Source organism: Branchiostoma lanceolatum, chromosome 3 (assembly GCF_035083965.1).
Source record: "Branchiostoma lanceolatum isolate klBraLanc5 chromosome 3, klBraLanc5.hap2, whole genome shotgun sequence".
Lineage (NCBI taxonomy): Eukaryota > Metazoa > Chordata > Leptocardii > Amphioxiformes > Branchiostomatidae > Branchiostoma > Branchiostoma lanceolatum.
The window spans coordinates 21,159,427-21,185,401 of NC_089724.1; the positions used below are offsets into that span (position 1 = coordinate 21,159,427).

Below are 25,975 nucleotides of genomic sequence, written 5' to 3' on the forward strand. Positions count from 1 at the left end.
TCAAACGGTATGGTGTATGATCAAGTTTGCAGGGGGTGATAAGCATGTAAATATCAATCACTCTCCACAATAAGCCTTGATTATTTGGCGAAGATAATGTGTTCGTGGAACTCTAGTTCCTAATGATTTTCACAGAGGAGACCACAAAGGCAGGCTATCAAATCTGATTTAACAGAATTTTTTTAAACCCCAAATGAGGCAAATTACTTCCAATAGACTTTGGATATTGCATTTTATTTTCATCAAGAAAGGACCTTCAGCAACTTCAGATATCAATGCCCGGAAATTCAAATGTTATTTGTAACGTTACCTCTTCCATGAAAGCGAGGTTGACTGGATGTAAGCAAGACATTTTTCTAAGAGTGGTAATCTGCAGCACATGCCACTTTCAGCTTTGAACAGTCTACATCATGCTTTGGGACACGGAGTGCTCCTTCATCTGTGTCACTGCACATTAGGCACCTGAACAGTCATGCTTCTTTCAAGCAGACTGGCAAGTAAAGCCTGAGCACTTCCCCTGCCTGGCTGTTTGCTGACTCATGAAGTTAATGGTAGTTCCAACGGGAGGCAGCCTGGCCCCTGCTGTTCAGTCCTATTTAGGAGCAGACCAAGAATGATCCAGTGGTATAATGTTTGTGTGTGCATGATGTTTCAACCACCTTGAATAAAGTCCAACAAAACCCTTCCCTGTCTAGTCCTTACTAAGTGCAAGAACTGCACTTTGCAAAATGGGTACTATAATTGCAAATCCAAGTGTAAGATGCCCTCTGGGTGATTTGATGGTAGGAATGAGGCAATGCAAGGCACCCATTATCCAGGTAAAATTGTTTTGCAGTAGAATGTTGGCACTGATGACCCTTTTAACTCAGCTTCTCTTCCATGCAGGAGATTTGTCACTGGAGGGCTCAACTTTCCTGGGTTTTGTTTAATGCAGCTGAGCCCCTTACCCAATTTGGCAACTTCCTCAATGGAGTTTTCTTCAGTGGATTTATGTGGAGTTGTTTGCTGTCCTATTCTGGTCCATCAAGCGACTTGGCTATAATACTTCCTAAAGATCTGTATCTTTTGATCTGAAGATGCTAAGGTAACCAGTGGAGTGATAGGCAGCTCTTGTGCACAGGAAGAACAAGAAGTGACATAGGTTTGAGCCTAATGGCGTTTGTTCTGGAACTGCAAGGCAGGCGTTTTGGTAACATTTTTGAAAGAGGATAACTCAAATAGGGGGTAACAGATGGTCATGATTTTTAACATGTGGGTAGCTTTAGTGATGATTGACATGATTTGATGAAAATTATACAAATCAGGATCTATTTTGCATATTTAATAAGGAAAATTTAATGTGTTCCAGAATGGAACTATCAAAATATCTAACTGACAAAACGAGGATCGACAGATGCAAATTAAGCAAATAACGACCTACTTTGCATAATCAATGAAAAAAAAAGTATACAGTTCGTACTTCCATAGATGATAAATGATGGGAATTCCATACTTGCAGCAGTTGGAAGTTAGTAAATGTGAACATCATTAACCATAAACTGTGCAAATCAGAACCTCTTTTTCTGATCCAGAATTGATGAGGAAATGCTAGAATAGCCTTCTTTTTTTAATTTTTTTTAACATTCATTTTTTATTGGTTTATAAACAAACAAACAAAATGATACACAAGACATACATGGCACGGAAATAAGGTAGTTAACAGACATGAATGGAAACAAAAACCGATAAATAAAACTAATTGAAAATAATAGTGACTAGACCCCAATTACCATTCCTTTCACATGTTCTTTTTACATAATCTTATATAACATTATTGCATTATTTTATATATTTAAACAATTGATAGATATATATATCTATATGTATATTCATATATACGCATATATATACATAGACATATACCCAGACACACATACATATTATATATGTCCAATCAACTTTCCCCATTTCCCCACATGTTTTTCAGTTTTGCCTATTCTTCTAGAAATGATGCTTTCTAATTTGTAAAAGTAGGAAAGGTAAGAGATAAAAGATTCTAGCTTTAGAGACCACTGACGATTTTTAAAGATAAACTGTTTTCCTAACAGAATGACCATGTTTGACAGGGCTGGACACCTCTCATTTAGATCTCCAAAAATGACATTAAAGCGACTAAGTTGTAGCAAGGAGGTTAATATTTAACCTCCTTGGTTGTAGGGGGTATCCAGTATGATGGAGAAACCAATCTTCTAATTGTCGCCAGAAATGTGTGACTATTCTACAATCCCAGAATAAATGTATAGCCGTCTCTTCTTCATCTTTACAGTAACTACATAAATATGAGTCTACCAACCCCCACTTATACAGTATTCTATTCGTAGTTAAGAATTTAAATAACAGTTTATATTGAAAAATACGTAGATGAGAGTCAATCGAGATTCTGTATGTTAAACTGTACACTTTGCTCCATGCTACGAATGTATTAAAATAATCCTCCCATGATTGTTGTATTTTGATTGATGAATCCCATAGCCTGGCCTCGTACATGAAAAAGGAGTACAAGTATTTCTTGATTTTTGGATGCTGAAGCCAGGTTATGTTTGTACAAACAGGAACACAAACCCTTACTTCTGGTGACACCTGTCGTAGTAATTTTTTCCAAGAGTACGGAATGGCTGAAATAATTTGATTGAACTTAAGCTCCGAACAGGTGTCCCCAAATTTAAGTACAAAATTTTCAAACGATAAAAGGTTGTTATCCGAGTCTATAATATCGTTCACAAAAATAACGCCTCTGTTGTACAGAGCTGTTGAAAATAGAGGTTTTCCTGAAATACAAATTCCTGAATTTAGGCAGAGGAGCTGTTGTTTGACTTCCAGTGCACTCTCTGGAGGACGTAGCTGGAACTTTAGCCAAGCTTGTAGGACTTGCCTAAAGAATTGACTGATTTGAGCCTTCTCTTTCATCAATATTTCTAAATCATTCGATGTAAGTTGCGAAAAGGGAAATACATTGGTTGTAAACAAAGGACTGGAGCAAAGAAACAATTTGGAACAAAACCATTTTTCATTATGATATAGTTTGGGCACCCAAGAAGCCTTCATGGTAAGATCGGTGGCCCGCAAGTTTCTAAATTTAAGACCACCGTGTTCGTATAGATTATATAGTGTTTTTCTTTTTACACGTTCTGGCCCATCTCCCCAAAGAAACTTGAATATTTTTTTCTCATGCCTCTCGAAAAAAGGAGGAGGCAGGGAAGGCAGGAATTGAAACAGATATATAAATTCTGGTACTATTAAAGAATTAACTAGGGTGACTTTACCTAGAAGAGAGAGTAGTTTCCCTTTCCAGGGATTTAAGAGCTTATCTATCTTTGCTTCTTTTCTATCAAAATTCGCGGGGACAAGATCAGATGGATGGATGGGGATATGGATCCCTAAGATGTCTACCGGACCGTCAGTCCACTGTATTGGTAGTGAGCAAGGTACAAAAAAGTTGGTGTCCCTTAGCGAACCTATACGTAGTATTCTACACTTATCAAAGTTAGGCACTAAACCCGACACTAATGAAAACATCTCTAAGTCTTTAACGAGTGCGTACAAGGAGCCAAGCTTCGGAACTAGGGGGAAGTTTGAGTCGTCTGCAAACTGTAGGAGCTTAGTTTCCAGACCATATGTTGTTAAACCCGTTATTGCAGTATTACTTCTTATTTTGATGGCTAGTATCTCTACTCCTAAAACAAATAAATATGGCGAGATTGGACATCCTTGTCTTACTCCCCGGTGCAGGGGGAATTCTTCAGAAACATATCCACTATTGATAATTTTACTACATATATCTTCATACAACACTTTTATCCAGGTAATAAATGAATAGCCTTCTTTAAAACTTTCATACTTTGCACACCTTCCATCATTTGTGTGGAGAAAATTATCAACTGATACTATTTATGCAGGTGTTGCATAATCAATGACAAACATTTATGATACGTCAGTCGTAAAGGTTAACATCAATATTGGCAAAGGTATGAAGTCATGGAACTCTACTTGACCACTCTTTTATAGGGGGTACTTAATTTAGGCTTGTCACAACTTAATCTCAAATCCTCCCCTTAGACTTCACACACACAAACGTGCCCCTTTTCAGAGGTGATAATCAGAACTTAGACAAAAACACATCTGTATCATTCTTCATTCACCCCACAGAAACACAACACCATAATCATCAGAAAAAAGACGCAACAAACAGTTTTGTGTAGCTTTCATCTTCTTCTATGCTTGCTGTATACAATTCCCTTGCACTGTCAGTGATTTCTGTCCATTCGGTGCCATGTTACTGGTACGTTATGTACACCATAAGCTGAGACTGTTCAAATCCTGATCCCTGTCCACCAAAGAGTTAAACTGTCACTTTTCATGATGATAACAACAACAACCCCGAATCTGTTTTGTACAACATAAAGAAGCTGCATATTCATCACACCAGGTTATAATTATGCCCTCCACTACAGCATTGGTTTGTTACATTAAAAAAACACATTTAATTCAATTCAAACAGCAGTATCGATGATACAAACAAAGTCAAAACATTTTACGAACAAGTAAACCTCTTAGTTAGATGTAGAAAATACTGTCTAGCCTACGCAGCATGTTGTTTCACTTTAGTCCACTCTATTCAGAATCTGCTGTTCAGCCTCCAGGTATGGACAACCACACACACAGGGATCTAAATTGGCTGCAAAATGCCGTCAAGGCCAAAAATGATCAAACTGATATGAGTTACAAAACTTACAATGCTACCAATGATAATCAATTTTACAAAAACGATGTCCTTGCACAATAAAGCCATAAGACAATATAAATTTGTGACACTTCAATACAGAACATCCAAGTCATGATCAGAAAATCAGCTCAGAATACATTGGAAACAGTAGAATTCCTGGTGGACCCTACCTGTGTTTTGTATACCAGTGGCCTCCAACTAAATAGGTTTTAAAGATTTTGTTGTGTGCTTTTTGCATCAGATATTTTGAGTACAGCATATCTCCTGAGAGAAGATTTCTATTTCTATAGCTCTCATTGTTTTCCACACCCTCCCTGCAAGGGAGATTCACCTAGAATTTTACATGAGCTCAAAGTGTTTCAGGAATGTTACCCTAAGTACTACAAGAACCACCGGCTTAATGTTACATGGACTACTGTACGTAACAACATTCACATCACAACTGACATCACAGATTCCTTGGGCGCTGGACCTATAGCTAGCTAGGACATCAACATGAAGTGAACAAATCTACAAAGAAGCCCTTAAAAATAGGGATCTTGCAGTGTAGTAATTACAGGTACCGTTAAGTCTCTCTTAATTCCTACTGCAAAGCTGAAAAGTTCTTCCGGGTTAGATAGACAGGTGAATATCAGTCTAGCCTATGTACATAGTTTAGGCCACACTAAATTAATTTCTTGTTTCTCCAGTTTTCTTGCATATTCTGATTGGAATGCCCCGAGTTCACGAGGGCTGTTGATTTGACAGTCTCCATGGAGACGGCTCTACCATTGAAATGGAGGACAATGGGTTAATGGTGTTACATGTACATTGTACACACACACACACACACACACAAACATACATATACTCACACATAACTGTGTTAAAGATGACCATTCATTCTCTCACAGAGATATGGACCTATAACATGTTTTCACTTTTCAGGATGCTGCTAAAAACATCATGAGCACACGAGCACCATTTCAGCGAGTACAAACCTCCCAGTCAAACAACTAACATTGTAAAGCCTAAGCTCAACATCTTGGCTAAAACATGGAATGTGGGAAAATAAACCACAGCCCACATTCAATGTTACAGGTGTTAGCAGGATGAAGATGAAGACAGTACAGTGCTAACAGTTAAGTGGGCTGTTTGGTGGTGATGTACACATTTGGTCGGAGACAAGAACCAAGGAATGAATTCTACATGGCCTCACCGTGGAAAAACATGCTGCATTTGCCTATTTCACCATACAGTCAACGGGTGCATCACAATTAGCCTTAGATGCTAACATCACATACGCAAACACAATGTGATTCTCACAATGCTGTCTGCTCACTTTGATACACATTCACTATATAGCTTCACCAAGTTTCAAGACGGGTGAAAATAGGTGAGATTGAAGATGAAAAACTGAGTCTTATGACAAATTTGAGGAATTTGCACTGAAATCATAAACGGTGACTATAGTCGTGTATTGGCATGAAAGTAACAGATAGTTAATTGATGCACTGATTCCAGTTGATTCACAATGCCTTTGACAGCCCGTGGTTGTTATGAAGTCATTGAGATGCAGACTGGTTTCCATCATTGATTGACGGTCAGCTTAACGAGGCTGACTGTGAATGATGGATGCACGATGGACCCTGGGTCAGCCAAGAACATGACCTCCTGTACAGGACAAGACAGGCAGGGTAGCCAGAAGGTCAAATGTCAATTTTTTCAAACAGGGCAGGAGCATGCATTGTGTGACTCCAAACATCAGTGCAAAGCAATATTGAATCAGATGTTTTGAGGAGGGTATATGGTGTGGGTGGTAACCGTGTTACTGTGCTAAATAAGGACTGACCAGTCTGACCTAAAGACCAATAGTTAACTACAAATGAGATTCATATGAGTAAGAAAAAGAGGGTGGGGATTAAGTATAACTTTCAACATCAATGGGCAAATGATTCAGTTGAAAGCACTTTTTGCAGCATACCAATCTGTTACTTTCTTACTTTAACTACCCTAGCGTTTGAATACTGAATGCATCAAGCTGCACATTAATTTCTCTGTTTTATGTCTAACATTATGAGACTTCCAACAGCGGATAATGGGCCAACTGATGGGCTGTGTTGAAATTAGCCATTCTCTAGGGGTTCTGCCATGAAGTTCTTAAGTAGTTGTAAAATGGGTGTGAATTATGATAAGGTTTGGTTGACTGTTAATAGCACACTTATCTTAGCACAAGTGACATGCAGCCCACGTATCTTGAGACATCTCCACAGGCAATGAGGCACAAATAAAGCTTCAGTGAAGGAAAGTCAAATCGTTTTCAAAGTGGGCCTGGCAATGATGAGGATTTTGCTCTCAGTCAGCATTTTTCATCATAACAGCACAGGATTGTGCCCGTCTATAAGATAGCATTAGGCTTGCATTAACTCTGATGTGTGTAAAGTGCCTTGGGAGTTTTGTCTTTCCAGGAAGTGATATTCAACTGGAATCAGGATTAGGAGAATAACTAAAGAGTGTAGAATACAGGATCAACAGTATGCTGTTATCATACTACATGGATCAATGATGAATTAAGATGTGCACTCAAAACACACAGTCCTTCATACAGTGGTAAAGTTAGTAAAAACACTTTTGTTACTAGCAGCATCAGAACAATTCGGTCTTTTGCAGAAATTCTGCCACATCATTTGACAAACGGACCTGTCTGTATTCATGGTGGTGGGGGCGTATGAATTGATATATTCACATACTTGGAATAACTGGGGGATTGCTATAGATTTCACATATCCTGTAAAATGTTACTGTTGCCAAGATACATATATGTTGCTTTGTGTGAGAATTGCATATAAATCCATTAGGTTTGCAAAGATTTTAGAAGTTTTTATCTGGGTCATCCAAACAATCAGTACCCTTGTTTAAAAAAATGAAGGGTACATGTACTTTTTATTCTTAGTCGAACTTATGCGGAAAACCTATCCATCCCCACCATGGATTCTGACAGGGACATCCATGATCACACACCGTGCGACATAACGTGCTAGGAAATGTTATGTACAAGAGCACAAAAACACACATACAAATGCAAACACACACCGTGAATACAGAACTCTGATTTCTACACATTGAGCATCACTACATAGTATAATTGACATCACTTGACACTCACTGTTCCAACACTTGGACTATGAGAGACAATATAACACCAATGTCTGGTGGTGAGTATGACTTGTTGCTTAAGTTCTACATCCTAAATACAAGTACTTTCAGACCTGACTGTCGAGGACCACACAATGTTATCAGGATGCAGGGGTCAAAAGTGACACACGTACATGGGCCCCAGCCACTTCTTCATTCTCTTCATCCTCTTTATGTGTTAAAGTTTACTTTTTCTTTCCTTGTTTCTGCAGAATATGACAGGAGGCAGGACATGAATCCAGCAGCTGGTGACGCCATCTTGTTTGGGGTGTGTCAGTAGAGACCCCCTCCCCACTGCACATGGACTAGCTCACAGGTATTTCCAATACATCAAGTTGTGGGCTGGTGAAATGGTACACTCTCTATACACATAGGATCCTTAGTCACATTCATGGAAACTAAGATGTTGGCTACATGTAGTAGATACCCATAGTTTGAGTTGGACAGACTACCTTCTGCATGGGTTGGAGAAAAAGCCTGGCCCACCAGTTCTGTGTTTTTGATCACTTCATTACACCATTGATTATATATGACTGTCAAACCCTGTGATCTTCATAAAAAGAGCCAAAGACATGGGGATGCTTCAACACGCCACACCCACCTTCATCTCAAAATCACAGGGTTTCCGAACTTGGAGAAGCGTTGTTGTTGCTGATTGCACTTAGTTTATGAATTTTCAGAGACAAGTGAGTTTGCTGGCCCACCATGAGTGGACACCAATGATTCAGTACCACGGACAGACATGGCATGCCTTTTGTGTTATGAGGGAAACACTATAGTTTTTTAACCTCCAATTGACATGATCATATTTTAATTGTTTACATCCTGAAGAAGCTGCTCAAATGTACTTCCAAAATTTAAGACTATTCATAGAGTAATTATGCGATCAATAACTCAGACAGGACTCCTACACCATACCAGACTGCCTAGCTAGTAGACCAGTTCCCCTTTTCTCTCAACCCCTCTGTACATTTGGTTTGCTTCAGTTTCCATGCATGGTAAAGAATCTTTAACAATATTCACCCCAGAGTCTCCAAGCATTTCAGCAGCTCATAAAATGTATCCATGGAACTTTTGTTCACCTCTCACTGGGTATGTTGATCCCACCATTGTCATGATCATTATATTATCAAGGGTTTCTTGTTGTTCATTACGATCATGGATGATAAATTCTTCTTCCCCTTAAGATAAGCAGCGATTGCTCATGTCAAGGAACCCAAACAAAAGATCCAAAGAACCATCTTGAAAGACAATGACACACATACATGGATGTGTAGACCATTTTCTCCACCCTTTCCACTATTTATTACTAAACTTCTCTGCTATGCTTGGAAACTTCTCGGAGAACATTTTCCACAGTTCGTCCAGAGGTCCTGAAAAAGAAGAAAAACAAAGGTTAGGCAATGTTTACCATATGTAGATATTGTCCTGACTTACATAATCATGTATTTCCACCTTATCTTACATGAAATTTTGTAAAAGGATCATGACCTGGAAGTAAAGAATAAAATTATAGATATCTTGGATTTAAATTTGTAGGAAAATTCGTAGACAAACTGTAATGATGAACTAACAAACCATGCAGAAGTAAGTCACGGGTAAGCATTATTACATTGGCAGTATGAAACAAAAAGACAGAAGGTCCAGAAAATACAAAGAAGAAAAAAAAGCAACAAAACTGTACCTTTGGGAGAGGAACAACTAAGGACAACTGGATGTTGACAACAGGAGAGGCGATACATGCTACTGGTGAGCAGGATAAGTGTGCAATTTTGTGTGTATTCAGTTCATGAAACAACAAAAAGCTCACGAGAATGAACAAAAAAGTACAACCTACTACAGCAGATAAAGAAAGAAAATTCTCATCTTTTATTGTTCTGGTGTAAAGAAATGTGCGGAAGCACCATTATATGTAATCTCCACGCAGATCTCTACGGGGGCAAAATCGTATCCAGGCTGCCAGAATCTATAGCCGGCCCCCATGGGATTCTGGCCGGCTGGATACAAGTTTGCCCCGTAGAGATCTGCTTGGAGATTACATTATATGTATACAATCTAACTTTTATAAGATGAAATGTAATTCTTAACAAGCCTATATAAATACAAAAACAATCAAAGTACTACCAGACTGGGAATATTATCTTAATCACAACCATGTCATGTGTATCTACCTAGTAGATGTTACAACACTCAACCATATAGGTAACACAAAAACACAGAAAACATATAACATTACAACAGAAATACAAGAAGGAAATCTATCTCTATTGCATAAAGATTGTCTATTTGGATAAAGAGCTTTTATTACACACTTGGATAAGCTGTTCTCATCAATCTGACACAAACACATTTTCAAATAGTTTTAGACGAGCAGATCCTGTCTCCAAGTGCACTAGATAGCAGTAACTGGTACTAAACATAGTTATCATCTACATACGTCCAGTCGTTATTATTGAATCTCACAGGTGGCACAAATTCACTGTTTACCTTCATGGCAAACAATTCAAAATTTTCTAAAATCAATTAGCTGATATAAGATTCTTTAAGAAATGAATGAATTTCCTTCACCTAGGCTGGGTTTACACATGTGTTTTGGAGACGACTCAGAGTCAGCTTAGAGTCAACTTGGCAGCTTAGAGTTGAAGTCGACTTGGAGTCGACTCCGAGCTCCGAAAACTTGTGTGTAAACCCAGCCATAGTGTGTCATAATTTTTATTTATCATCACATCTATTGCAGAAATTTGTACAATATCTTCAGCCTATTATTCAGAAACTGCAAGTCATCAGAGTACAAACTGAAGTTAACAGAAAATAATAAAACAAAACTTACAAAAACCAAACCTATTTATCTTTGATCATCTGTTTATGAAGAAAAATATTGCACATGAATACTCTTGCATAGTCAGCACCTATGTTTCAAAGATACGGTATGTACTGATTATTAACAGAAATGATTGATGTATACATGTTCAAGGCAATGTTTGCCTGAGTTTGAGAATCTACATATTTGCTTAAGGCGTAGAGTTTTCTCTCTTCCTATTGCTTTTTGTCTTTTGTTGTTATTCCCGTCTTTGGTCCTATCTATTACAAAACAATATCATTGACATTCTGAAGAGTTTGAGTAACGAATTCTGTTGAAAATCCCACCTCATACATTTTTTCAATGCTCATGATTTTCAAATTACACCGTAGAATTGTCCTATCATATTAAGAATGTCTTTCTATAGTTTATTCTTTAGTGCGATTGGACACAAAGTTTCACCTTGCATTCTTGCAAAAAGAAATGCAAGGACAACTCCATAGGCCAATATCAGTTGATGCCAACATCTGTCTTTTGAAATAATTATTCTAGATTTACATTTTGTAATTTTCCAAGTGCCTCAAAGCTTGTTTTATTTTGCATCTACATGTATGCCGCTATCAACATGTGTATTCCTATTGTGAACTGATGAGCCGATCCATCTATGTCTGGACAGCAGGCTGCTAGCAGGCGCCATCTTCATTAGGCACCACTGAGAGGGGCAACTTAGGGTTTCCCATTTGAAAGATGCAAGTCACTTGATTCTGTGACTCACATAATGCCAACAGTACAGACAGCTCGGTTCTATCTTCTCAAATATGAAATTTGAAGGTTTTATTGGAACTTTTCTTTTATGCTGAGTGCAAACAAGATGAAAATTAGCACCCTTGATTTTGATTTTTCACATGGAACCAGTTCCTAATACTTATTCACCGAAGGCTAATATCATTATACACCTGTCTATAGTATAGATACAGAGTAATGTGTTTATCTGGTTTTTAGATTTTGCCTCGAATGCTACCTTTTTATGAATTATAGCTCAATTTATAGTAACATTTATCTGGATTTTGAAATCCTGCAGTTGTGGCTATAGATATGACGCAGCCAAGGATGCTGCAGCATCAGACTGTGCATAATCTAACTGGAATGTTGGGACAAATCAATCTGGATGTACTGTTTGCTAGGTCTCGCATTTTGTATGCCTTCTTGTCTTCTTTGATGCTCAGCATTCATTCATTTAATTCCAGCCAGTCAATGAAGACCATTATCAAGTTGGTTCTGAGAACTACTTTCTCCATCTTATCATTGCACAGCTATCTCTTAATGTTCAAGGTGTATCCATTCAAGATCCTTCTGAACCCATTCAGGGCTGAAGAAAGATGGTGAATGCTGTCTGAAAACTTCTCACCAAGCAGCTTCTAGTTGTGTATAACAGTTTAATTCTCTATGTTCAAAGGCATGATTCATATCTTGAAATATCCCCAATTCAAAGAACAGCTAAAGGTCATTAATTTTCATCAAAACTGAAAAGGAAACTAAACCTTTCAGACAACTGGTGTTGTTCAACAAATAAGTCATCTCACTATTCATTCATTGTTTGATTACTTTAGTTGTGGCAGTCCACAGAAATGTTTCCCTGCTTTCGAATGGTTTATACAGTGGACTGTCCAAAGACTACTTGCACAGTGCTTTGAAGGTCCCATGATTTGCATCTTTCCATTCTGCTGACAGCCGAACATTTGCTGTGCACTTGAATGCCAAAGCTGTCTGCAGAGAGGGGAGAATGATTGGCCTTGTGACAGGTGCAATCAATTCTATGTCCCGGGCAATAATCCTGCACCAGCTTTTGATTCACTCTGCGTATCTCATTCTACAAGTTTAGGCTGCGCTCCCCCAGGAGCACTTCCTCCTACTACTGGAACTCTATTCAGATGCCTTCTGTGGGAAAGACTCGATTTTGATGTAATATCCCAACCCTGACTGCAGGGAACACGACAGGTTTCTGTGGGAGGATTTCCTACAATGAGAACAGCAATGAAGCTGGCAAGCTCCGAGGACTATCTTCAGTTTCCGTACATTCCTTTGTTAGCCACATGGTGCCATTGGACTAGAAGTGGAATATGCACCCCAGGAGAACTTTGGCTTATTTACCAGAGTAATGGAATGCAACCATCTAAATGAGATCTTGTTCAGGGGAACACAGCATGAAATGTTCTCTAAAGCTGTAGAGACTTCAAACCAATTCCAAACCAATCCCAACCCATTGAAGGGAAAATCCCAAACATAATTTGAAAGCAGGTGATTGTTATACTGAGTCTCTATGTAATAGCCTGTGCATCTCTCTTCATACATGAAAGGCAATGAAAATATTTCATATGAACAATATCATATCATAATGCAAATTCTAGCTATTAGAAATTCCTGATTTCAGCAAAAGTTAAGTGATACTTTTTGAGGGGAATACAATTATTTTGTTAACATATTACATTGGAATGAGGCTTCTGAAATGTACAACAAACCCCTTTAACTTGGCATAACAATTGCTTCTAGACTGTGTGTAATGGACCTACAATTTCAAAACAGGATAGTTCCCTGGTGTTTCTTTTACTGTATTCTGACTACCTAAAGTATTTTTAATGGGAGCTGTCCCAACATTGGGCTTTACCACACTTTTAGTAGGGTATCTAACTATCACATGACTCTAAAGCCTAGCAGGAAAAAATTCAAATGCCTGCATGTCCAGCAGTGTTTGAAAAACTCTTCTTGACTTAAACTGAACACTTTGAGATATCGTTACAGTTTAGTTGCAGTCTTTGATCTCCAACTGTCACAAAAAATTGAAGCAACAGCAGAGCGCTGAGGACCAACCTTCCTCCTCCTCCTCTTCTTCTCCGATCCCAGGGGGAGGTTTCTTCTCCCTTGTTAAACTACGGACCCCGTCTTCATCTACCTCCTGTTGTTGCTCCTCCTGAGGTTGTTCTTTTTCCTTCTTCTTTAGTCCGTACTGAAATGGCAACAATTCGAAAACTTAATTCCTCACAACATTCTTTCATTTACTCAAAACCTGTTTGAAGGCATACAGTTACAACGTGGGCTGAACCTTGTGCTTCATTTAAAACAACAGTTTCTGTAATCAAGCTGTATCAGAGTGGCATTTATACTCTGCTACATTCCACTGTAGTTAAGCCTGAAAATGTTGCCCACTTTGAAATCGGGGGCCCTACAAGAATTTGCAATCCATCAAAAGATACTAGAATCTCTAACATATATGCAATATATGTCATGCCCTTAGTGCTTTTATACTGACCCTCAAATGGCTGAGGTCAGCATCAAAGTCTTTGAAATGACCTCCACTAAGCTGTAAAATATTTTCTCTCCCTGTAGGCTCATCCTGCAGGCAAAAGAGACTACCCTGAATGACCACAACGTCAACCTTTATGACTAGGAAGGGCCCAGATTGTACCTGGCCATCAGCTGGTCCTTCCTGGGCTACAGGATGGAAATAGAAGGGGCCAAGTGAAGGTCAAGATAATATGGGCTCAGCACTTTTGGCAACAAGCAATCATCAGATGGGCCTGTGTGTATATAGTGCTGCTGTGTGGGTAAAGTTGGTGGGATTTAAGGACTTCCCTTGACATTGATGCTCATGAATTTGGTTAGCCATGCCATGCTTTTATCTCATTTAGTGTGTCCCTTCGGTTACTGAAATGAAAAATGAAACAAAAATGATTCTAAGTAACTAATTCGTCTGAAATAAACATATAGTCATCATGGTTATAATGTCTGTTCATCTTCATGTAAAGCAATGAATGGTTGAATCCTTACATGACAGGAATTTTTGCTATCAAATGTAATCACAGGAGAATAAACGAAAAGCACTTTAGGGACCCAAACACATGAGAGTAAATGCCGAATGGTCACATATCCCATGATCTCCAAGCAGATACAAGAAGGGAAGATTATATCATTCTTCAATTTGTCCTACCACGTTCTCTAGCTTGTCCAACCACCAAATATCTGCTGATGGACATGTCCCATATTGTGCCTAAATATTGTGATTGAATCTCTGTAAGCAAATCATTCCCCTGGGCATGTCAAGATTGTGCAGGTCTCACCTTGTCCCTGATTGTTGACCTGACCTTCTCCCGTTCCTCTTCCATCTTACGATGTTTCTCCTTCCTGGCCTCCTCCTGTTGCCTCAGGGCCTCGGCCACCTCTGGGTCCTGTCCGTCCTCAGTCAGTTCCTTCTTCTCTCCATCTCCTTCTTCATCTTTTCCTCCTCCTGTTATATTCTGCAGTTCTGCAGGAAAACACAAGGTGTCCCAATAGAATGTCAGCAGAAGTAGTCAAACATTAAGTACATTGGTGAAATTATGACATGATGATTTTATCAATGTATGTCTATAACATTTAAGAGATTAATGGATATCAAAAGTCACAAATCTGTAATCCTAACTTGATTGATAAGTTCAAAAACAGTTAAGAATTCTATGTTGTAATCCTAAGTTTGAACTATATCTTTTAGCATTGTTAAGAGTTGTGAACACATTATCATCTGATTGAAGTAATAATCTGATGACCATACAAAGTATTTCCTGATATGTATCTGTTGGTCTATGTTTCTGTTGTTTGAGTGAACATAGTCATCAACTCTGCACCAGCAAGATATTTTTTATTGCTAAGTACATACTTTGGCACTACTGAAACTTCAACATGCTCTAAAACAAAACATATTTTACCAGTCACTAGGACATGGTTACACTCACTGATATATCACTGACATACTTGTATCTCTAGGCTCAGTCCAAATCATAAATTGTTAACAGGGAAAGATGAAAAGATGTCTTCTTCTGATACAAAATATGAGGATCATATGAGAGCAAGATTTATGATCATATGGTATAGTGTCAGAAAGTCTGGTCTGAAGTCTTCCAACTTGTAATACCAGTAATGTACATGTAGTATAATGTAATGTAAATGTAGTATGATAATAGAAATATCACAATAGAGCAAGATTTATGATTACATGCATGCCCGTAGCCAGGGGGGGGTTGCCGAACCCCCCATACGATTGAAAGGTCCACTTTTTAATAATTAATGTCCAATATTTTTTTTTTTCAAGGCAGACTTTTTTGCATCACCAGCGGGGCTGAAATCCAGTAGAAAAACTACTCACGACTCTGAAATCCTCTCGAAAACACAGGAAATGCTGTTTCAGAAGCTTGAATTTTAAAAATTTTACACTCTTGAAGGTCGACTTTTTAATGTCTGAGATTTTTTCTTTTTTCAAGGCGGACTTATTTGAATCACCAGCGAGGCTGGAATGAAAGAAAAACTGCTAACTTTATCTCAGATTTTTTCCTCGGAAATACTCTCAAAAACACAGGAAATGCCATTCCAGAAGGTTCAATTTTCAAAATTTGGCATGATATGGAATCGTGTCAGATAGTCTGGTTTGAAGTCCTCCAAATGGTATATAAGAATAGTCCACAATAGAGCAGAATTTATGATCATATGGCATAGTGTCAGGCAGTCTGGACTGCTGATTGAGAGGTGGCGCTTCCTTCACAGGAAGCTGCCACAAGAGAAATGTCCCTCCTGCATGGGTGCCAGTGCAGAATGATAGACACATGCATTAGTCTTTGATATGTTCCCTCCTATGCTGCCTGATACATCCTCCCACGGTTTTCCCACATTCACAAGCCATGCAGAATTGTGGCAGCAATTCCCGTCCGTCCTGCACTTTTATGTGCAATAGATCTGGCTCTGAGCAGATGACAGGCATTCATAGTCAGCCATCAGACCAAACCAGCATGCAATGTCCTATATCTGACTTTCTTAAATGTCCTGATGCAAATGACATTGGTTCCCATTTCTAACTATACTGTGTTTCCATTCATTGGAAAAAAGAAGAAAAAAAATCCCTTGCTATTGTGCACTTTTCAGAATGGGCAAACAAGCCAAACCTGTGCAAATGTCCATGGTTCAAATAGTGCTTTGACACTGCCTCTCTATGTGTACCTCCACCCAACGTTATTCCTTTCACGTTTGTGACCGTGTGAACCCTTTAACTCTCTGTCTAGTATATATTTAACTTTGGGTGGCGTGATCTGCAGTTTTTTTCCTTTACTGCATGATGCACTCAGCTGATTGGGGGATAAACTTCCCCAAAGAGGATCCGTGTGTTATTAAGCGGTGTGCCAGGAATGCTTTTAGGGCAGATTTTCCATGCCTTTCTAACCGTTACGGTGCTCGTGTGCTGCCCTTTTACCGATTCCATGCTTGGTTGATGGCCATGCTCTGGTAGTGGCATCACCTGTGTGATAGCCTCCTGCACGTATATGTAATGGTTTGGTATAATGCATGGTGTTTATGGTTGTACATAAAGTATACATCTTACTGGCAGATTCTAAATACATCCCTGAAGGATAAAACTTTAACTGCATACCCACTGTGCATATCAGCAGTGCATCTAACAACTGGAAGATACACTGCCATCTTTTTCCCATTATATGTGCGATGCCCATGTTGGAATTTCCATAAGGGAAATGTTTTTCAATATAGACCAATAGGCAGCCCAGACAGATATGAATCAGATATTATAGAATAATCCAAATTCAATCAACATGCATGAAGTCATAATAAGGAATACAAAATTGATTGCAAACATAATCTGTCTAACAAAATGTTAATAATTTTGATAAATGGTATAAGTTATAACACAATCATACATGTAGTTGTCACAGTGTAACTTAAGCTTTTTCCATTTGACCTGCTTACTCCTGTAGAATTCTTACAGAGATGGGAATCTGATAAATGAGCCTAACCTTCAAGTTCAGAAGCAATATGTGCACACTTCTAATCACTTCTCTCCAATAACCAACATGGACCCGACCCTGTTACACTGCAATATTTTGCTATCAGCAAAGTGCAGTCTTTTGCCCTCAAAGACGTTTAAAAAAAACCTGGAATCTCAGAGGCCATTTTAGCGGCAGTACAAGTTTGGTTATGTTGAGCTTGGGACGAGGTGAAAATTACCCCATTACTGCTGCAGCACAGTTAACGTCAACTTTTGCAATTCCGCCCGGCACCGTCAGACCACCACATTAAAGAAATCCGTGAACCTAAAGAGATTTACTAATGCAGCATCAGCAATCCCCGGGGTGCACACTTCAGATATCCAGGTGTTCAAGACATCCTGGAGAGACCTTCATAGTACCTTTCTATGTTGCAGTGTTAGGGTACCCGCTAGAATTATGAGAGTTTGTAGAAAATGAGTCAAAGCTCTGAAAAGTTTGACAGCAGCACAGGAAGTTAGTTCCTTTTGGTAGACTGAGTGTGGTCGTGACACGTAAGTCAAGTGCTTAGCAGACTGCAAAATTGGCACTTTGCTAAAACTGTTCCACGCTTGCTTGTCACGATTCCACGAATTGTCCTGTGAGTAAATTACTTTAAAGCTATGGAATATAACAGGGTTCTCAGATTCTGACAATGGCCTCTCTGGGCAATTAGTTCTTTTGTCAGTTTGGACGTTGAACTAGTTTGATTTTCTGAATGCAGCATGCTACATTTCAGGTTAGACTGCTATCCTGATCACATAGAATGAGGTTTCGATTCATGAGTCTGAAACCTATCCTGACAAGGAAAGCCACAATTCTGGAGAAGGGGATCTGGACAGCAATATCTGACACTGGGTATATGCATGTGCATGATTGTATAAACCACCAGCCAGAACTCCCAAGGCATTCACTAGTATATAAACAGATGCAGGTATGCAAGACCCTAAGAAAACAAGGAAGTAATAATAAACTTGAGTAAATCCAAAAATTTTCTAATGGAAGTCAGCATTGTACTTTTAATGTTAGGCACAATAACTAATTCCAAGTCATGCAATACTTATATTTCTGAAAAGTCTAAACTGAAAATTCCACAGACACTGCAGTGACTGCACTTAGACTAGTATTTTGGTAGTTGCCCACAAACTAAGTAGACTTACATTTGTATAATGATATATTTTAAGCACAGCTGGAGGACTATGAACAGTAACTAGCAATATGATTTTTGAGTAGGCATATGCAATGTGTCTGAGAATAATGGATTGCTTCACTGCTATTTTCCATTTTGGCAAAGAATTCAATGCATATTGGGTTATGGGTTATTTTACCTATCAGACTTTGATTTAAGAAGCCTTTGTTTGTACTAGAATACACACAGGGCACTAAAAGCCTATACAATGTACATATATGGTATCCACAAATGGGCTCACAGGTACATATAAAAGATAAGATATCAGGCATTTTAGAAGTGTATAAGGTGGAATATTTCTACATCATTTTCTATATACAGTATACTGTGGTGAATTTAACAACTTACTTCAATCATATGCAGCTGTAAGGGTAATATTTGGTTGGTCTTATTCTTACTCTTCATTTGACATTTGACATAAACTTTTTTTTCATACTGCTCTGATAACTCCCAGTGTGGCTTCATTACAGGAATTAGCAATATAATTCCATGCTATCAGAGTGTTGATACCAGACACATTTATGGGTAACAAATGCTTTTTAACTTTTAGCACTCTGAAGCAGCCATTTGGCACCCAATTCCCTATTGGTTACAGAGTTAGGCAGTAGGGAGAAGGTTAATGCAAAGATGCTATTACCAAAAGTCACCCCTGAGCCTCAGAAAAAACAAAAAAACATTTATGTAATCTGTTAAGACAAGTTCTGTACCATATTTGGTAGTAACTCAGGTCTACAGGGTCCAAGCAGGATGGTAGTCACTGAACCATTCAGTTGAAACCAATCCTACCTAGTCCCTGTTTATAGCTGGGTGAACTTAGGCAATGGTGTATGAAGAGTTTAACCCAGAAACTGCACAGCATGTACCCAAGAGGATTCAAAACATACGCTTTCTGCTCAGTAAACCAACATCTGATTCAGTCAGCCACAGCTGCCATCATGACCAATACAAAACTGGGGTAGGGAGTGTTTCTTCCAGCAAGGGAAATACAACCTTGTAATACGACTTTATCTGTGAACATTGAAACAACAACATGCAAAAACACATGAGACATAACAAGGCAGCTCTACATCCGGCCTTCTAAAAGGACATGAAGAACCTGTCAAAGTATACCTGTCAATTCAACACCCATAGAATTGATTATTCAAATGCATCTGAGTATTAATCATATAAGAGGCACAAGATATTCTGGAAGGTTTATGCTGAATCTGGTATTAATGAGAGCAATATCCCAGTAATGGGGATTTAGGCTAGAGCAAAGATTTAAACTAAATCAATGACGAATTTCAGTGGCTCAGCAGAACAAAGTAAGGACTCCACTACTGATGAGATGAGGCGAGGGTATATAGCTTAACCATGGCAAAATTGTCTATGCAACAAGCATTAAGAACCCATGTCCAATCTGTTAACAGTAACACATCAGTACCAAGGACAGCAGCATTCAAACTAACATGACAAACACTAATGATAGATATCATCCCTGGTATTAACAGCACATCAGCACCAAGGACAGGACCAGATGACAACAACACATCAGCACTAAGGACAGGACCATATATCCCCAGAGAGAAAATGCTTAAACGTATTGTTCTCTGAAACAAATCATTATCACTGACACTCATTGAAAACTTTGTTGGTATGCAGCTTTCATATGTGCATCTTTCAATCTGGTAGAAAAAATACAATGATTACTTGTATACTTTATTACACAAATATGTGGAAGGAACGGACCATGTTACATATTCCTCAAATGAAAATGCTCTCTTACTATGGTGGAGCATAGCGTTAACATATTGACTGTAACAAATGAAACGCAAAGAGAGACCATAAGCTTACCAGTAATGCTGATAATATACTGTAAATCACTTCAATATAGCAGTAGGAAAATATAGTGGTTGGGGGAAAATGGAGTAGGTCACGGCACTTAATTCTAACGGTGGGAACAAACATTACTGTCTCAAATATAAGCGATGATGAAATTTTAGCTGTTGACTAGTGACCGTTAAATCAGCTAAAAATTAAGTTACAGTTAACAAATCAAGAATTACAGTAGGTGACAATTTGGCCGTTGAAAGGCAGCTGATGTAAAAGTTGAGAAAAATATATTCAGAAAGAGTTAACAACGCTATATGTATTTGTCTGAGTAACAAATTTCCATGAATGTATCATGCAATGTGAAGAAACTTTAACAGTACATTCTTTGGCACATCTCATAACCCAGATTTATCAATTGTCTGACACACACAAACAAGCCACACAGACAGCTTTACCTCCAGTTAGGAAGGCTTCCTGTTTTTTATCAGTGACAACCTGACAGGTGATGAGATATGGCAGGAAACTCAACTTCACTCGGACATTTAGTAGTTGTGATGAGCAGCCAAACTAACTGGGGTTGCCATTGCCGGGGATTAGAGTATATCATGTGTACTTTAGGGTAGACCTTTTGTGGTATAACTTTCAGCATTTCATGTGGGCAGCGGTGTGATTATGTCATCCCGACAGATACTGAGATGAATGGGCACCTTGTTCTGACCTTAACCATCCTTTATACAACTGTAATAGCTAAAGATGTCAGGATTAATCAGAGTCTTTCTCTACAATTGTTTTTTGGAGATATTTCAGTAGTATATTGAGTAGATAACTGCTGTGGCCACCATGCACACTGCTTTTATGGAAGAGATTGCAGTAATGAATACACCATTTGGTGCACAGAATGACCTACCGGTATACATTGTAATAAATTTCCACACAGTGTGACATTTACACAATGCTAAGCTTTAAATCGGTAGTTCAGGATGAAGTTGTTGACAAGACAAATGGTATTGGCATTTCACAAAGACCAGATCTAGATGTAACTCTGAATCAGTCAAGGAAAACAGTACTTAGCTCAATGTTTCTGTACATGGTGTCACCACTGAAACTTTAACAAAAGACCTTGCCATTGGATGATTTATTTTTACATAAGAATATATTTCAGTAATTCATCCGTACCCACATAAAGAATAAACATGGACAAACTAAGTCACTAACTTTTGGCAAATCCAAAGCTACCTATGGACAAAATAGCACAGGGCTTATTCTGTAAATCTTATGAACAGGCACACCAGTTTGTTGATATATAAGTAGTAGCAAGAAGGAGGAAGAATCTTTTTTCAAAGAGCTGCATTAGCCCTCTCAGCTACAATTACCAAAGAGTAAAAAGGCCAAGAACTTGTGTATCTTTCTTTACGTTTCAATTTTAAAGTTCCAGCTTCTTTCATTTCCTTCCTAGAAATAGAAAAGGGTTTCTAAGGATGAGACCCTGCATCAGCTTACTAGTACCCTCCCCAGGGTTCTAGTTATAACACAGGATAGGATCACTCTCTGTCAACCTTTCCTACCATTTCTGTATATGTAAATGGTCTCTGTAGAATACTTTTGGCTCTTTGTTTTACAGTGGTGACTGTTGACCTAATTAATTTTCTCCATCATAAGTTGTCAAGAGAGATGGAATGCAGCATCCTCAGAATGGTAATCCAGAAGACTTAAATGGATATCCGCATTGATGTGATATTAATTTCACCCCACTTCAACTGTTGCTATATCACCACCAGACATGCCCAACCCTGTAATTGCAATTCTTAAAGGTTTACACCAAATCCGCCTGCAGAGTCTGCGATAAGAGGGGAAGAATAGTGCAGGAAGCTCTGACCTCAATCCTTCCTCCTCACATCTTCAAGGTGACCTCTGTACAAGACATGGCTCTTTCACTGCAATTCTATTCTGGGATTATTGGAAGCCAGATAATTGCACTGCTTGGTAATAAAATTTTAGTACACAATATATACTGTTATCTTAGTGTAACCATCAATATCTGTGATTGTGTTTGTCTTGACTTGGACATGGAGGATGGCAGCTATATATATACATAATTCAGGTTTACTGTGAGTTGAGATCTGTTTGACTTTATCGCATTCCGGCTCACTTCGTGAATTGAACTGGAGGGCTGAATACTCTCATTATAACCAGGAAAAAATGCACAATCAATGTGGTTGACGGGCAATGGGTATATAGCAGCTGCCACTTACAGCACTTATTCAGGTGACCTCAATATAAGAGTGATTGCTACATATGTGTTCATGAGGCTGGAAGTGTTAATTCACACCAGGGCAATATCACCCAGATTCCTTTCAAGAGGTGTGGTGCTTCTTTATGTGCCGAAGGTGACAAGCTTACCTCCTCTCCACACACGGTAATGACAACATTAATTGGAAACTGACTACAGTCCCTACCAGAGATAATCTCGCTAGCGCGCTGTGGCTTTTAGTTTGCTGTTAAAAGAAGGTGGTAGGCAGGCAGAGGAGAAAACAAGGATTTTCCAGGTGGTTTTTAGCTTGCTATAAACAGGTTTTGGTGATGTGTCGGTCGCAGAAGACACATGAGGTCACTGACAGTCGTCATCGACTCAAAGGATTGCCAACGAAATGACTACTGTGAAAACTTTGAACTTTAAACCACTGTGAACTTAAATGTATTTACAGTACTGGACAAACTCAGCCTATTTTATTACCATCACATCTTAAGATTCTATTTGCACCTTTTGACTTTGTAGGCTATTTATATCCAGCATCCGGATCTGATATTCTCCAAGGTACAGACTTCTCCTTATAAGTACATATGGCAGTGCTTTCAACGCTTTTTAATTGACCTATCAACATCTCCTCTTATAACAGTCTATTTTTATCTGTGCTCCATTTGACTTGATTCGATTAGGTACTTCTTGTGAATATGATTCTGATAGAGGCAATCATGTTGCAGTAAAAAGGACAAGAAAAAACAGAGGCCTGTTGGGGCTCTTCAGGATTGGAAAACAAGCAAGTGGCTTACTCCTGAACATTGGAGGTGTAATAATTGCGAGTCACCTACGCATACAAATGTGCACATTTACTGGCAAAATGTCTGCTACAGTATTAATACATACTGGTAGTAAAAAATATATGAGGATGCAAATGACGCCTTGTGAAAGCCATTATCTCCTCTTTCCCTGTGTCATAACCAAAGGTTAAAACGGGCAAGTTTTTTATGACTCCACCCTAACACCTGCATGCCCATGGCTTCAATGTAAAGCCCCTCTTACATATTCCAGACTGTGAACAGTATCAGAAGGCTTGACATTAGCTTTCATATCAATCCACACTCATATTTTTTCTTCCTTTGATCTTGGCAGCCTTGGCATTGAAACGTCAACAGAATGGAACATGTGAAACTATAGGGAATAGTCTGAATACGAAACAGATTGAAAGTTTGACTAGGCCCTAGGAAAACTAAACTTTCGTGTTTCTTAGATGGTCCGTAGGTAGCGATTCCTCTTTTTCTTCCCTTTTTTCCGATTTTGGTCATCCAACAAATGCAAAATATCTCTGAAATGCATCAGGACACTGGTATTTTCAACATCATATTGTAATTATACACGATATACAAGCACAAGTATATTAATAAGCTGGACAATGTACAATGTTTATTACACATTCTTACACCTGCCATTATTAACCATTCAAAGACTTTATCTCAGAATCTGTTAAGAGTGTAGAATACAGGAAGTCTGTTCTGAATTTCATTACTCAGAGGTCAGATCGAAAATTTTCTGTCCCATGCCAGCAGTCGACACCCCAAATAGGTCAGCAGGTTTTTGGTAGGGTCGGCAGGTTTTTGCTAGGGTCTGCCAGGTAGCCATAAACACAACATTTTTTCTGAGGCCTAAACATCCTACTTACACGTACATCAGGTATGAAAAGTGAAACGCGCCAGGTGGTCCATGTTTGGACAATTTTTAAGAATGCCGACAGACAATCCTGCACAACAGGCTTTGACTTTTGCCTTGAAAGGGTCCTATACCTACAAATCTAGAAAACAAAGACACTGCAAGAACCTACTGAGCCAGGTTCTGAGGGCAGACTGCAAAGACAGAGGACTAGGACCATTGTGGTCAGAAAGAAAAGAAGGAAGCTTGTGATGAATAGGACAAGGTGGAGACTGGAGTGATTTGAAGAAAGACTGATTGCAGCTGCAGGGTGTTCATGCCACTGCAGCAGCTACTACTACATGTATGACCAAATGCTTACATTAGCTATTAGAGTCCCGGAACATCAACATTGTGCTGGTCCATCCATTGGTTAGACTGTAGGGACTCAGCTGAAAGTTGATTGTAATTGACTTGGTGCATCAGATTGAATAGCAAAGATACATAATTTCCTTGGCTATGGGGTACCTGAGTGCTCACGGGAACTGACTGCATTCCTCAGTCCTTTGTGTCTTGCAGCATCAAGGTGCTGATTTGGTCAACTGGCATGATAAAAATGATGAACTTCCTATTCACTGTGTACTAAAATTGTGCATGAATTTGTAAGGAGAAGCCAGCATAACAATTCTGACTAATGAAGGGTAAAGGAGAAGATTGCATTTTCCAATTTATGTTTTTACCCCCTACCTTTCACTAGACTGGGCTCGGTGCCAGAAAGCTAAGGACCAGCTGTTAGATGATTCAGGGCTCAGAATTATGTTTTTTGCAAATAGGTAAACTGTTGTACTGGCTAAATATTTAGGTGCACAGAAAGAAAGTTGGGTGCACAGCATAAAATAAGTAGAATATCAGCAAAATATAGTTACAAACCCTACTCCCTCTCTTAGGTAGGTAGGTAGGTAGTCGACGTGTTTACGTGCAATGCGCACAGTCAGGGTTATACCGCCCCTTGGTGACATACCCTTTCGTTGGCTGATACAAGACGGGGATGCGCCAGGTCTCCCGACCGGGTGAATGGTGTAAATCACCGTATGGCTGATACTAGATGGAGGTTCGCCAGGCCTCCATCCAGGTGATTTGTAGTGAATCACCAACTCCAGACAGAAGGATTTGGACCATCGCACACCGGGGCATGCCCCTACTCTTTTTCGGAAGGTGTGGGGGGTTCTTTTACGTGCGTGGGGTGTGGCTCTCTCCAAACACGGGACCTCCATTTAATGTCCTATCCGAGGGACGACCCTAACCCTAGATGAGCTAGGTACTCATTTACACCTGAGTGAAGTGAGGAAAGTCGTGTTAAGTGCCTTTCCCAAGGGCACAACGTCGGGACGCAAGTTCGGACATGTCTCTGGGCACAACCTGGGATTAGATCCCGGGTCCCATTGTTTGACACCCGCATGCTCTACCACTTGCGCCACACGAAGCCACTCCCTCTCTT

The 25,975-nt window shown here is 39.1% G+C and overlaps 1 protein-coding gene across 7 annotated transcripts in view; it reads right to left on the reverse strand.

Moving 5' to 3' along the window:
• Positions 1-4,225: 4,225 nt before the first annotated feature.
• The window catches only part of LOC136430985 (complexin-2-like), a 73,752-nt gene continuing 52,002 nt past the window's right edge, over positions 4,226-25,975 (reverse strand). For all 7 annotated transcript variants that reach the window (XM_066422150.1, XM_066422151.1, XM_066422153.1 and 4 more), the window contains exons 3-5: positions 14,852-15,036; positions 13,605-13,740; positions 4,226-9,309 (exon numbers count right to left, since the gene is read on the reverse strand). In XM_066422150.1, the coding sequence (XP_066278247.1) occupies positions 9,236-9,309; positions 13,605-13,740; positions 14,852-15,036 (395 nt within the window). In that variant the 3' untranslated portion in view covers positions 4,226-9,235. The remainder of the gene's footprint in view (positions 9,310-13,604; positions 13,741-14,851; positions 15,037-25,975) is intronic.